Source organism: Embiotoca jacksoni, unplaced genomic scaffold, assembly GCF_022577435.1.
Source record: "Embiotoca jacksoni isolate LCO1_2020_lvr unplaced genomic scaffold, fEmbJac1.0.p SCAF_4, whole genome shotgun sequence".
Lineage (NCBI taxonomy): Eukaryota > Metazoa > Chordata > Actinopteri > Embiotocidae > Embiotoca > Embiotoca jacksoni.
Window position 1 is genome coordinate 2,033,048 of NW_027185392.1, and position 13,926 is coordinate 2,046,973.

At 41.8% G+C, this 13,926-nt stretch overlaps 2 protein-coding genes across 2 annotated transcripts; both read right to left on the reverse strand.

The window, feature by feature from the left end:
* Nucleotides 1-3,971: 3,971 nt before the first annotated feature.
* Nucleotides 3,972-5,666, reverse strand: LOC138208958 (E3 ubiquitin-protein ligase TRIM21-like). Its single transcript, XM_069167220.1, has one exon. The coding sequence runs from the start codon at nucleotides 5,613-5,615 to the stop codon at nucleotides 3,972-3,974; it is 1,644 nt and encodes a 547-aa protein (XP_069023321.1). The 5' UTR covers nucleotides 5,616-5,666.
* Nucleotides 5,667-8,937: 3,271 nt separating this feature from the next.
* On the reverse strand, nucleotides 8,938-10,593 carry LOC138208652 (E3 ubiquitin-protein ligase TRIM21-like). The gene has a single exon (XM_069166715.1). It carries the CDS (start codon nucleotides 10,579-10,581, stop codon nucleotides 8,938-8,940), a length of 1,644 nt encoding a protein of 547 aa, XP_069022816.1. The 5' UTR covers nucleotides 10,582-10,593.
* Between the last annotated feature and the right edge of the window lie 3,333 nt (nucleotides 10,594-13,926).

Below are 13,926 nucleotides of genomic sequence, written 5' to 3' on the forward strand. Positions count from 1 at the left end.
ACACATCTCAAACGAGTTGAAACAGGGTCAACAAAAGACTGGAAAAGTTGCATAAGGCAACAAAAAACAACTGGTGGAATATCTCACTACTAATTAGGTTAATTAGTAAATTAGGTTAACTGGCAACACACACACACACACACACACACGGAGGTGGGGCTTTATCTGCGGCGGAAAATTAAATCCAGAAGCGCATGAAAAGCGATTGGAGTCGTACAGCCAGTGGAACCATCTGATCAATAAGCAGAGCGGAGACATGATTCCTAACCAGAGTTACCCTGTAGTAGTAGTATCCTCATGTTTGCTGTGTGTCACATGCTGTGAACAGTTAGTTGGGTTAATAGTTACGATTCTCCTTCTAAACCAAACTAACCTCATCAACACTGTTGGTCACGTAAACTGATGAGGAACAGAGTTAAGTGTAACACCAAGCTGAAAGCAGACTGCTGGAAGATACATTGACTCAACACCGCCCCCTAGTGTACAAATCAAAGTGGTTTCATTCCTAGAGATTACTGTTTTTTTTACAGAGTGACTGCGCAGCTCTGTCTTTCAGGGTTTGTTTCTTCCTTCCTGTATCTCACTGAGTTTATTGCAACTCACAGATCAGTTTTACAAAATGACTTCAAATAAACAAACTGATGGTTTAAGTTTTAACAAATCGTTGGATTTTAACAGTTTATTTCGTCCATTGTGACAAATCTTCACGTGAAAAGTGATTGAAGCTGTAAGTTTTGAGTTGATGCTGGTTGTTGAAACAGTAAATCTGATCAGCTGTACTCACCAGTGTTGGACTCAGGTGTTGAGGAAGAACAGATGAAGTTTATTTTATCTTCAGAAAGAAAGAGAGATTCATCTCGACTGCAGCTCTGCCGTCTCTCTGACTAACTTTCACTTTCACTTTAAGGAGACCTTGAATCTTGTGTTTCCAGTTTGGCTCCGCCTCTCTGCTGCTGTTTGTCAGGGTGTGTTTCCTCATTCAGGTTCAGACATTATTAAAGTTACAACACTGTTTCCCAAAAAGTTGGGATGCTGTATAAAATGTAATAAAAATAAATATGATTTACAAATCACTCATTTAAAAGAAAATATACCAAAGACAACATAACTGTTGAAACTCAAAGTTCATTATTTTATGAAAAATATGTTCTTATTTTGTGTCTGATGGCAGGAAAACATCTAAGAAAAATTTTGAATAGGGTAAACAAAAGACTGGAAAAGTTGTGTAAAGCTAAAAAAAAAAAAAAAAAAACCTGGTGGAACATCTCACTACTAATTAGATTACTTGGCAACAGATCAACAACATTATTGGGTGTAAAAAGAGCATTTCAGAGAGGCAGAGTCTCTCAGAAGTGAAGATGGGGAGAGGAAACTTTTCTGAAGTTTCAGATCATGACAGATGGTCGTGCTGGAAAAGACATGAAAGAAATTTGTTTAAAAAAATTAATTGTTCATTGAAAAGAAGTCAACGTGAGTTTTCCAGTGAGACCTGGACGCAGCGTTTACACACAAAATGCTGATGATGGCTGAATTTTTAATAACATTCATAACGGACACTCAAATCTTGTTAACATCTATGACATCAAACATGATCCTCCTGAAGCATCAGACTGCACCCAGCCAATAGTTTCAACATGTCATTTATTGGATCAACATTCTTCATTAAAACGCCCATCAACATGTACAATATTACAATATATACACATTATTTTTGAAAGTACAGCAGGTGGAGACCAGCAGCCTTCAACGGGGACTAAAATCTGCAGCAGGACGCCGTCAGTGTCCGAACATCTCCTGCGAGGCGTAGGTCATGTAGAGGAAGCCGTCCTCGTCCTGGTGATCTTTGTACACCTGCGCCATGGTGAGCGACATGCTGGCCAACCCGCTGTTGTTGATGAGCAGGTAGAAGGCCTGACTGGGCAGCAGAGCCATCCGGTTCCTGAGACACAAGACGAAGAGCTGCTTTAAATGAGTGTCGTTCTGCCGGCTGCACGTCGCCCGTTAGCTGCGTCACATGACACGCCGAGTCGGCACAAATCTCTGTAACGAGCCGTCTGCGACCAGACTCCATTAAAATTCTAAGCATTTTAAGGAATTAAAACAAGAAACACTCTTGCATGTAAAACCCAGAATGCACTGCAAGAGGAAAATGAGCCGCTGCTCGCAGTTTTAAAAACTTTAACGTTCCTTTGTGTCAGATAATCGACTGAAGTCCCCACATTTATCTAAAGGTGACGTTTTGTCACACCGTCAGTGCTTCGTCTGCTGGCTGTCGTTTCCAAGTTATTCCAGAGCTGCCACCAAAATGATGCAACACTGTCTAAAAAAAAAAAAAAAGTCAACAAACAATCGGAAAGAAAAACTGTTCTACAAACAAAAGTTTCTCTTCTACTGCTGGTACTATGCACTTATTTTAGGTTTCCCCATCGGGCAGAAATTCTGGGTAGTATTCTTCAGGAGCCGGTACTAAAAACACCGACTACACAGAGGGAATCATTACAATCACAGCGTCATGAGACACCGAGCTGTTTATTTTAGTCACTGGACTACTTCATTAAAAGCGACCCGTGTGTCATGTTGAAGATGAGGTGACCACACACACACACACAGGCAAGAAAAGCGATTGGAGTCGTTCAGACAGTGGAACCATCTGATCAATAAGCAGAGCAGAGACATGATTCTTAACCAGAGTTACCCTGTAGTAGTAGTATCCTCATGTTTGCTGTGTGTCACATGCTGTGAACAGTTAGTTGGGTTAATAGTTACGATTCTCCTTCTAAACCAAACTAACCTCATCAACACTGTTGGTCACGTAATCTGATGGGGGACAGAGTTAAGTGTAACACCAATCTGAAGGAAGACTGCTGGAAACTACATTGACTCAATACCGCCCCCTAGTGTATAAATCAAAGTGGTTTCATTCCTGCAGATTACTCCTTTAAAGAGTTCTGGTGCAGCTCTGTCTTTCAGGGTTTGTTTCCTCCTTCCTGTATCTCACTGAGTTTATTGCAGCTCACAGATCAGTTTTACAAAATGACTTCAAATAAACAAACTGATGGTTTAAGTTTCAACAAATCGTTGGATTTTAACAGTTTATTTCATCCACCGTGACAAATCTTCATGTGAAAAGTGACTGAAGCTGTCAGATAAATGTGGTGGAGCGAAAGGAGACAGTAGATGAACATGTAAGTACTCAAATAAAGTACAAATACCTCCAAATTGTACTTGAATACTTCAGTATATGTACTCAGTTACTTTCCACCACAGACTCTTCTCATGTTGTTCCTGGATGTAAACAGGAAGTTGAGGTGTTCATGTTGTTACCTAATGGCTGCTATTCTGATACCCTCTTCTGGACACAGAGGTGAAATACATCAGTCTACACATTTTTAAAATAAAACACTTTAACAATCTGAACGTTATAATATTGATCATTATAAAAACAGTGGAGGCTGAAAACAGATATTATTTTCAGAATCTGCTTTATTGGTGAAATTTAAAAACACATACATCGTCTGTCAGTGTACTGACACTCATGATTGATTAACCTGCTGATTGTTTCCGACATTAACTGATCAATAATATGACATGTAGCCCATAAACACCCCAACATGTTGATGTTTCGTACCTGCCTCTCACTGCTGCAGTTATTACATCACATTATGTTACATTTGATTGCAAAATCTCTTCATCAAAAAACAGAAAAACCTTCAACCTGCAGAGAAAATGTGTTTCCTGCTCAGACGTGTTGATGTTGTGACTCTGAAGCTTTCTGACACTCTGACAGAAACATTCCAGCTCAGGACATCATGACTTTTAATGCTGCATCATCACATCAGACAGGAAACAGTGGGGACATACTGGACATCAGAGGAGACACATTTCCCTCAGCCTCAGTCCCACAGACCGGATCACAGAGAACCTTTTTAATAAGTACGTTCACTGATAGAGATGCTTCATCATGAAACAGATCAGGCAGTTTGATTGACAGGAGAGATGATCAGAGGTGCAGAATTTTTACCACCTTGATTAAGATATGGACTGAAATATGGGAGGAGTTTGTCAGTGAAGGAGCAGCCAGTAAAGGAGTAGATAAGAGCTGCAGCATCGACATCAAAAAAGGAGACCAGACCATCCTCATAATCCACAAACACCCCCACCTTCTCAGGACCAGACCCAAGACTCAGATGGACTGGAGTACCAGCAAGAGCTTTGTATTCATTTCCATTTCTCAACCATATAGTCCAGAAACCTTTCTGAGGAGTCAGTGTGATGTCTCCCTTCCTGTTGATCGACTCTCTGACCACTCCTAAATCCCATTCCGTTTTTCCTTTGACCTGAACCTCAAAGTAAAATCTGCCTGTTGATAAACTCTGTTTTCCTAAAACACAACCACATTTAGAAAACCTCTCTGGGTTGTCTGAAAGATTCTTCCTCACATCACCATGGTTCACTTGTTTCCCGTCATCAGACAGGATGAGTTCAGGATGTGCTGTATCAGGATCCAGAGTCACGTCCACTGCAGACTGCTGGAGTCTCTTCAGCTCGGCCTCAAACAGCAGCTTCCTCTTTTTCCTGAGCGTCTCCTCCAGCTGAACCACAGCTCTCACCACAGTCCCCTCATATGATGGTGGACGGACGCTGACCTCTGTCCGGTCCTCGGTGGGTGGAGCAGCTGCCAGGGACGAGAAGCTTTGGAGGAGGTGGAGGTGGTCTGCAGAGCGTGAGAGCTGCTCCACCTCAGAGCTCCTCTTCATCAGCTCAGAGATTTCCTGCTGCAGATCTGTGATGAAACCTTCAGCCTGTTTCTCTACTGTTTCCTGCTTCTCTTGGATCTCCTCTATGAGCTCGTTCAGGCCTCTCTCAGCCGCCTCCTTCAGAGCAGTGAACACCTCAACACCTTCTGCTTTCTCTCTGTCTGCAGCAGCTTTACTCGTCTTCACCGACTCTTTGAGCTCCTCAATCTTCAGTCGTCTCTTCTGGATCATCTGCTGAATCTCAGCCTCTGTCTTCCCCAGCTCTGCCTTCTTTCCTTCATATTCTTCTCTCAGAGGAACCAACTCGTGTGTCTTGTGGTCTAAAACAAAGCAGAGCATGCAGACACATGTCTGGTCGGTCTGACAGAACAGCTCCAGAGGTTTATGGTGCTTCGTACACATCCTGCCTTCCAGGTTGTCCACAGGCTCCGTCAGCTGATGTCTTTTCATGCCGGACGTTGTCAGATGAGGTTGCAGGTGAGTCTCACAGTAGGAAGTCAGACACACCAGGCAGGACTTGAGGGCCTTCAGTTTGGTTCCAGTGCAGACGTCACAGGGAACTTCTCCTGGTTTGGCAGCTTGTTGCTCTGAGCTGCTGCTGCTGGCTTTCTGTTGAGCTTCATGTCTGAACTGAGCAACCATCTCAGAGATGAACGTGTTGACTCTCAGCTGAGGTCTAGTGTTGAACTTCTCTTTACACATGGGACACTGACACCTGTCGGTAACGGTCCAGTGTTGAGTGATGCAGTTTTTGCAGAAGTTGTGTCCACATGGTGTGCTGACTGGATCAGTGAACACATCCAGACAGATGGAGCACAGAAACTGATCCTCAGAGAGAAGACAGCTGGCAGCAGACATGTCTGCAGTCTGAGGACAAAAGTCAAAGAGGGAAAAACATCATTTTAAAAAGAGTTATGAAGACAAATATTCTTCTGTTGATTCTTCTGTTCTACAGCTGAACTTCACAGAGTTAATGTGACACGAGGAGTCGGTACGAAATCAAAGGAGTTGAACTTCCTGTTTGATTGAAGCTGTAAGTTTTGTGTTGATGCTGGTTGTTGAAACAGTAAATCTGATCAGCTGTACTCACCAGTGTTGGACTCAGGTGTTAAGGAAGAACTGATGAAGTTTATTTTATCTTCAGAAAGAAACATATAGATTCGTCTCGACTGCACCTCGACCTTCTCTCTGACTAACTTTCTCTTTCACTTTCAGGTGACCTTGAATTTCGTGTTTCCAGTTTGGCTCCGCCTCTGTGATGCTGTTTGTCAGAGTGTGTTTTCTCAATCAGGTTCAGACATTATTAAAGTTACAACACTGTTTCCCAAAAAGTTGGGATGCTGTGTAAAATGTAATCAAAATAAATATATGATTTACAAATCACTCATATTTAAATAAAAATAGACCAAAGACAACATAACTGTTGAAACTCAAAGTTCATTGTTTTCAGAAAAATATGTTCTTTTTTTGAGTTTCATGGCAGCAACACATCTAAAAACAATTTGGAATAGGGTAAACAAAAGACTGGAAAAGTTGTGTAAAGCTAAAAAAAAAAAAAAAAAAAAAAAAAAAAAAAACAACACCTGGTGGAACATCTCACTACTAATTAGGTTACTTGGCAACAGATCAGCAACATTATTGGGTATAAAAAGATCATTTCAGAGAGGCAGAGTCTCTCAGAAGTGAAGATGGGGAGAGGAAACTTTTCTGAAGTTTCAGATCATGACAGATGGTCGTCCTGGAAAAGACATGAAAGAAATTTGATTAAAAATATTTAATTGTTCATTGAAAAGAAGTCAAAATGAGTTTTCCAGTTATACCTGGACGCAGCGTTTACACACAAAATGCTGACGGTGGCTGAATTCTTAATAACATTTATAATGGAAACTCAAATCTTATTAACATCTATGATATCAAACATGATCCTCCTGAAGCATCAGACTGCACCCAGCCAATAGTTTCAACATGTCATTTATTGGATCAACATTCTTCATTAAAACACCCATCAACATGTACAATATTACAATATATACACGTTATTTTTGTATGTAAGCAGGTGGAGACCAGCAGCCTTCAACGGGGACTAAAATCTGCAGCAGGACGCCGTCAGTGTCCGAACATCTCCTGCGAGGCGTAGGTCATGTAGAGGAAGCCGTCCTCGTCCTGGTGATCTTTGTACACCTGCGCCATGGTGAGCGACATGCTGGCCAACCCGCTGTTGTTGATGAGCAGGTAGAAGGCCTGACTGGGCAGCAGAGCCATCCGGTTCCTGAGACACAAGACGAAGAGCTGCTTTAAATGAGTGTCGTTCTGCCGGCTGAACGTCGCCCGTTAGCTGCGTCACATGACACGCCGAGTCGGCACAAATCTCTGTAACGAGCCATCTGCGACCAGACTCCATTAAAATTCGAAGCATTTTAAGGAATTAAAACAAGAAACACTCTTGCATGTAAAACCCAGAATGCACTGCAAGAGGAAAATGAGCCGCTGCTCGCAGTTTTAAAAACTTTAACGTTCCTTTGTGTCAGATAATCGACTGAAGTCCCCACATTTATCTAAAGGTGACATTTTGTCACACCGTCAGTGCTTCTTCTGCTGGCTGTCGTTTCCAAGTTATTCCAGAGATGCCACCAAAATGATGCAACACTGTCTACAAAAAAAAAAGTCAACAAACCATCGGAAAGAAAAACTGTTCTACAAACAAAAGTTTCTCTTCTCCTGCTGGTACTATGCACTTATTTTAGGTTTCCCCATCGGGCAGAAATTCTGGGTAGTATTCTTCAGGAGCCGGTACTAAAAACACCGACTACACAGAGGGAATCATTACAATCACAGCGTCATGAGACACCGAGCTGTTTATTTTAGTCACTGGACTACTTGATTAAAAGCGACCCGTGTGTCATGTTGAAGATGAGGTGACCACACACACACACACACACACACACACACTAACAGTTAGTTGGGTTAATAGTTACGATTCTCCTTCTAAACCAAACTAACCTCATCAACACTGTTGGTCACGTAATCTGATGGAGGACAGAGTTAAGTGTAACACCAACCTGAAGGCAGATTGCTGGAAGCTGCATTGACTCAATACCGCCCCCTAGTGTATAAATCAAAGTGGTTTCATTCCGAGAGATTACCTTTTTAAAGAGTGCCGGTGCAGCTCTGTCTTTCAGGGTTTGTTTCCTCCTTCCTGTATCTCACGGAGTTTATTGCAGGTCACAGATTAGTTTTACAAAATGACTTCAAATAAACAAACTGATGGTTTAAGTTTCAACAAATCGTTGGATTTTAACAGTTTATTTCATCCACTGTGACAAATCTTCACGTGAAAAGTGACTGAAGCTGTCAGATAAATGTGGTGGAGTGAAAGGAGACAGTAGATGAACATGGAAGTACTCAAGTAAAGTACAAATACCTCCAAATTGTACTTGAGTACTTCAGTACATGTACTCAGTTACTTTCCACCACAGACTCTTCTCATGTTGTTCCTGGATGTAAACAGGAAGTTGAGGTGTTCATGTTGTTACCTAATGGCTGCTGTTCTGATCCCCTCTACTGGACATAGAGAGGAAATACACCAGGCTGCAAAGTTTTAAAAGAAAACACTTTAACAATCTCAGCATTTTAATATTGATCATTATAAAAACAGTGGAGGCTGAAAACAAATATTATTTTCAGAATCTGCTTTATTGGTCAAATTTAAAAATACGTACATCTTCTGTCAGTGTACTGACACTCATGATTGATTAACCTGCTGATTGTTTCCGACATTAACTGATCAATAATATGACATGTAGCCCATAAACACCCCAACATGTTGATGTTTCGTACCTGCCTCTCACTGCTGCAGTTATTACATCACATTATGTTACATTTGATTGTAAAATCTCTTCATCAAAAAACAGAAAAACCTTCAACCTGCAGAGAAAATGTGTTTCTTGCTCAGACGTGTTGATGTTGTGACTCTGAAGCTTTCTGACACTCTGACAGAAACATTCCAGCTCAGGACATCATGACTTTTAATGCTGCATCATCACATCAGACAGGAAACAGTGTGGACATACTGGACATCAGAGGAGACACATTTCCCTCAGCCTCAGTCCCACAGACCGGATCACAGAGAACCTTTTTAATAAGTACGTTCACTGATGGAGATGCTTCATCATGAAACAGATCAGGCAGTTTGATTGACAGGAGAGATGATCAGAGGTGCAGAGTTTTTACCACCTTGATTAAGATGTGGACTGAAATATGGGAGAAGCCTGTCAGTGAAGGAGCAGCCAGTAAAGGAGTAGATAAGAGCTGCAGCATCGACATCATAAAAGGAGACCAGACCGTCCTCATAATCCACAAACACCCCCACCTTCTCAGGACCAGACCCAAGACTCAGACGGACTGAAGGACCAGCACAAGCTCTGTATTCATTACCATTTCTCAGGCATATGGTCAAGAAACCTTTCTGAGGAATCAGTTTGATGTCTTCCTTCCTGTTGATCGACTCTCTGACCACTCCTAAATCCCAGTCCGTCTTCCCTTTAACCTGAACCTCAAAGTAAAATCTGCCTGCACAGACATTGTGCTTTCCTAAAACAGAGACACTTTTAGAAAACCTCTCTGGGTTGTCTGGAAGATTCTTCCTCACATCACCAAGGTTCACTTGTTTCCCGTCATCAGACAGGATGAGTTTAGGATGTGCTGTATCAGGATCCAGAGTCACGTCCACTGCAGACTGCTGGAGTCTCTTCAGCTCGGCCTCAAACAGCAGCTTCCTCTTTTTCCTGAGCGTCTCCTCCAGCTGAACAACAGCTCTCACCACAGTCCCCCCATATGATGGTGGACGGACGCTGACCTCTGTCCGATCCTCCGTGGGTGGAGCAGCTGTCAGGGACGAGAAGCTTTGGAGGAGGTGGAGGTGGTCTGCAGAGCGTGAGAGCTGCTCCACCTCAGAGCTCCTCTTCATCAGCTCAGAGATTTCCTGCTGCAGATCTGTGATGAAACCTTCAGCCTGTTTCTCTACTGTTTCCTGCTTCTCTTGGATCTCCTCTATGAGCTCGTTCAGGCCTCTCTCAGCCGCCTCCTTCAGAGCAGTGAACACCTCAACACCTTCTGCTTTCTCTCTGTCTGCAGCAGCTTTACTCGTCTTCACCGACTCTTTGAGCTCCTCAATCTTCAGTCGTCTCTTCTGGATCATCTGCTGAATCTCAGCCTCTGTCTTCCCCAGCTCTGCCTTCCTTCCTTCATATTCTTCTCTCAGAGTAACCAACTCATGTGTCTTGTGGTCTAAAACAGAGCAGAGCATGCAGACACATGTCTGGTCGGTCTGACAGAACAGCTCCAGAGGTTTATGGTGCTTCGTACACATCCTGCCTTCCAGGTTCTCCACAGGCTCCGTCAGCTGATGTCTTTTCAGGCCGGACGTTGTCAGATGAGGCTGCAGGTGAGTCTCACAGTAGGAGGTCAGACACACCAGGCAGGACTTGAGGGCCTTCTGTTTGGTTCCAGTGCAGACGTCACAGGGAACTTCTCCTGGTTTGGCAGCTTGTTGCTCTGAGCTGCTGCTGCTGGCTTTCTGTTGAGCTTCATGTCTGAACTGAGCAACCATCTCAGAGAACAACGTGTTGACTCTCAGTTGAGGTCTAGTGTTGAACTTCTCTTTACACATGGGACACTGACACCTGTCGGTAACGGTCCAGTGTTGAGTGATGCAGTTTTTGCAGAAGTTGTGTCCACATGGTGTGCTGACTGGATCAGTGAACACATCCAGACAGATGGAGCACAGAAACTGATCCTCAGAGAGAAGACAGCTGGCAGCAGACATGTCTGCAGTCTGAGGACAAAAATCAAAGAGGGAAAAACATCATTTTAAAAAGAGTTACGAGGAAAAATATATATAAGACACGAGGAGTCGGTACGAAATGAAAGGAGTTGAACTTCCTGTTTTAATGAAGCTGCAAGTTTTGCGTTGATGCTAATTGTTGAAACAGTAAATCTGATCAGCTGTACTCACCAGTGTTGGACTCAGGTGTTGAGGAAGAACAGATGAAGTTTATTTTATCTACAGAAAGAAACACAGAGATTCGTCTTGACTGCAGCTCTGCCGTCTCTCTGACTAACTTTAACTTTGACTGTTATCTGAACTTGAACCTTGTCCTTCCAACTTTGCGTCGCTTTTTATTGCTGCTGTTTGTCAGGGTGTGTTTCCTCATTCAGGTTCAGACATCAATATAGTTATAACCGAGTTTTCCAAAAAGTTAGAATGCTGTGTAAAATGGAAATAAAATAAATGTGATGATTTCCAAATCATATAAACATATATTTAGATGAAAATAGACCAAAGACAACATAACTGTTGAAACTCAAAGTTCATTGTTTTATGAAAAATATATTCTTATTTTGAGTTTGATGGCAGCAACACATCCAAAAAAAAATTGGAATAGGGTAAACAAAAGACTGGAAAAGTTGTGTAAAGCTAAAAAAAAAACAAAAAAAAAACACCTGGTGGAACAGCTCTGTCTTTCAGGGTTTGTTTCCTCCTTCCTGTGTCTCATTGAGTTTATTGCAGCTCACAGATCAGTTTTACAAAATGACTTCAAATAAACAAACTGATGGTTTAAGTTTTAACAAATGGTTGGATTTTAACAGTTTATTTCATCCATTGTGACAAATCTTCACGTGAAAAGTGATTGAAGCTGTAAGTTTTGTGTTGATGCTGGTTGTTGAAACAGTAAATCTGATCAGCTGTACTCACCAGTGTTGGACTCAGGTGTTGAGGAAGAACAGATGAAGTTTATTTTATCTTCAGAAAGAAAGAGAGATTCATCTCGACTGCAGCTCTGTCATCTCTCTGACTTACTTTATCTTTCACTTTTTCACTTTAATGTGACCTGGAATCTAGTTTTTCCAGTTTGGCTCCCCCTCTCTGCTGCTGTTTGTCAGGGTGTGTTTCCTCATTCAGGTTCAGACATTATTAAAGTTACAACACTGTTTCCCAAAAAGTTGGGATGCTGTATAAAATGTAATAAAAATAAATATGATTTACAAATCACTCATTTAAAAGAAAATATACCAAAGACAACATAACTGTTGAAACTCAAAGTTCATTGTTTTATGAAAAATATATTCTTATTTTGAGTTTGATGGCAGCAACACATCTAAAAAAAATATTTGAATAGGGTAAACAAAAGACTGGAAAAGTTGTGTAAAGCTAAAAAAAACAAAAACAAAAAAAACACTTGTTGGAACATCTCACTACTAATTAGATTAATTGGCAACAGATCAGCAACATTTTTGGGTATAAAAAGATCATTTCAGAGAGGCAGAGTCTCTCAGAAGTGAAGATGGGGAGAGGAAACTTTTCTGAAGTTTCAGATCATGACAGATGGTCGTCCTGGAAAAGACATGAAAGAAATGTGTTTAAAAAAATTTAATTGTTCATTGAAAAGAAGTCAATGTGAGTTTTCCAGTGAGACCTGGATGAAGCATTTACACACAAAATGCTGATGATGGCTGAATTTTTAATAACATTCATAATGGAAACTCAAATCTTATTAACATCTATGACATCAAACATGATCCTCCTGAAGCATCAGACTGCACCCAGCCAATATTTTCAACATGTCATTTATTGGATCAACATTCTTCATTAAAACACCCATCAACATGTACAATATTACAATATATACACATTATTTTTGTATGTACAGCAGGTGGAGACCAGCAGCCTTCAACGGGGACTAAAATCTGCAGCAGGACGCCGTCAGTGTCCGAACATCTCCTGCGAGGCGTAGGTCATGTAGAGGAAGCCGTCCTCGTCCTGGTGATCTTTGTACACCTGCGCCATGGTGAGCGACATGCTGGCCAACCCGCTGTTGTTGATGAGCAGGTAGAAGGCCTGACTGGGCAGCAGAGCCATCCGGTTCCTGAGACACAAGACGAAGAGCTGCTTTAAATGAGTGTCGTTCTGCCGGCTGCACGTCGCCCGTTAGCTGCGTCACATGACACGCCGAGTCGGCACAAATCTCGAATGATCCGTCTGCGACCAGACTCCATTAAAATTCTAAGCATTTTAAGGAATTAAAACAAGAAACACTCTTGCATGTAAAACCCAGAATGCACTGCAAGAGGAAAATGAGCCGCTGCTCGCAGTTTTAAAAACTTTTACGTTCCTTTGTGTCAGATAATCGACTGAAGTCCCCACATTTATCTAAAGGTGACATTTTGTCACACCGTCAGTACTTCGTCTGCTGGCTGTCGTTTCCAAGTTATTCCAGAGCTGCCACCAAAATGATGCAACACTTTCTACAAAAAAAAAAAAAAAAAAAAAGTCAACAAACCATCGGAAAGAAAAACTGTTCTACAAACAAAAGTTTCTCTTCTCCTGCTGGTACTATGCACTTATTTTAGGTTTCCCCATCGGGCATAAATTCTGGGTAGTATTCTTCAGGAGCCGGTACTAAAAACACCGACTACACAGAGGGAATCATTACAATCACAGCGTCATGAGACACCGAGCTGTTTATTTTATTCACTGGACTACTTCATTAAAAGCGACCCGTGTGTCATGTTGAAGATGAGGTGACCACACACACACACACACACACACACACTAACAGTTAGTTGGGTTAATAGTTACGATTCTCCTTCTAAACCAAACTAACCTCATCAACACTGTTGGTCACGTAATCTGATGGGGGACAGAGTTAAGTGTAACACCAATCTGAAGGCAGACTGCTTGAAGATGCATTGACTCAATACCGCCCCCTAGTGTATAAATAAAAGTGGTTTCATTCCGAGAGATTACCTTTTTAAAGAGTGCCGGTGCAGCTCTGTCTTTCAGGGTTTGTTTCCTCCTTCCTGTATCTCACTGAGTTTATTGCAGCTCACAGATCAGTTTTACAAAATGACTTCAACTAAACAAACTGATGGTTTAAGTTTTCACAAATCGTTGGATTTTAACAGTTTATTTCAACCACTGTGACAAATCTTCACGTGAAAAGTGACTGAAGGTGTCAGATAAATGTGGTGGAGTGGAAGGAGACAGTAGCTGAACATGGAAGTACACAAGTAAAGTTAAAATACCTCCTAATTGTACTTAAGTACTTCAATAAATGTACTGTTACTTTCCACCACAGACTCTTCTCGCGTTGTTCCTGGATGTAAACAG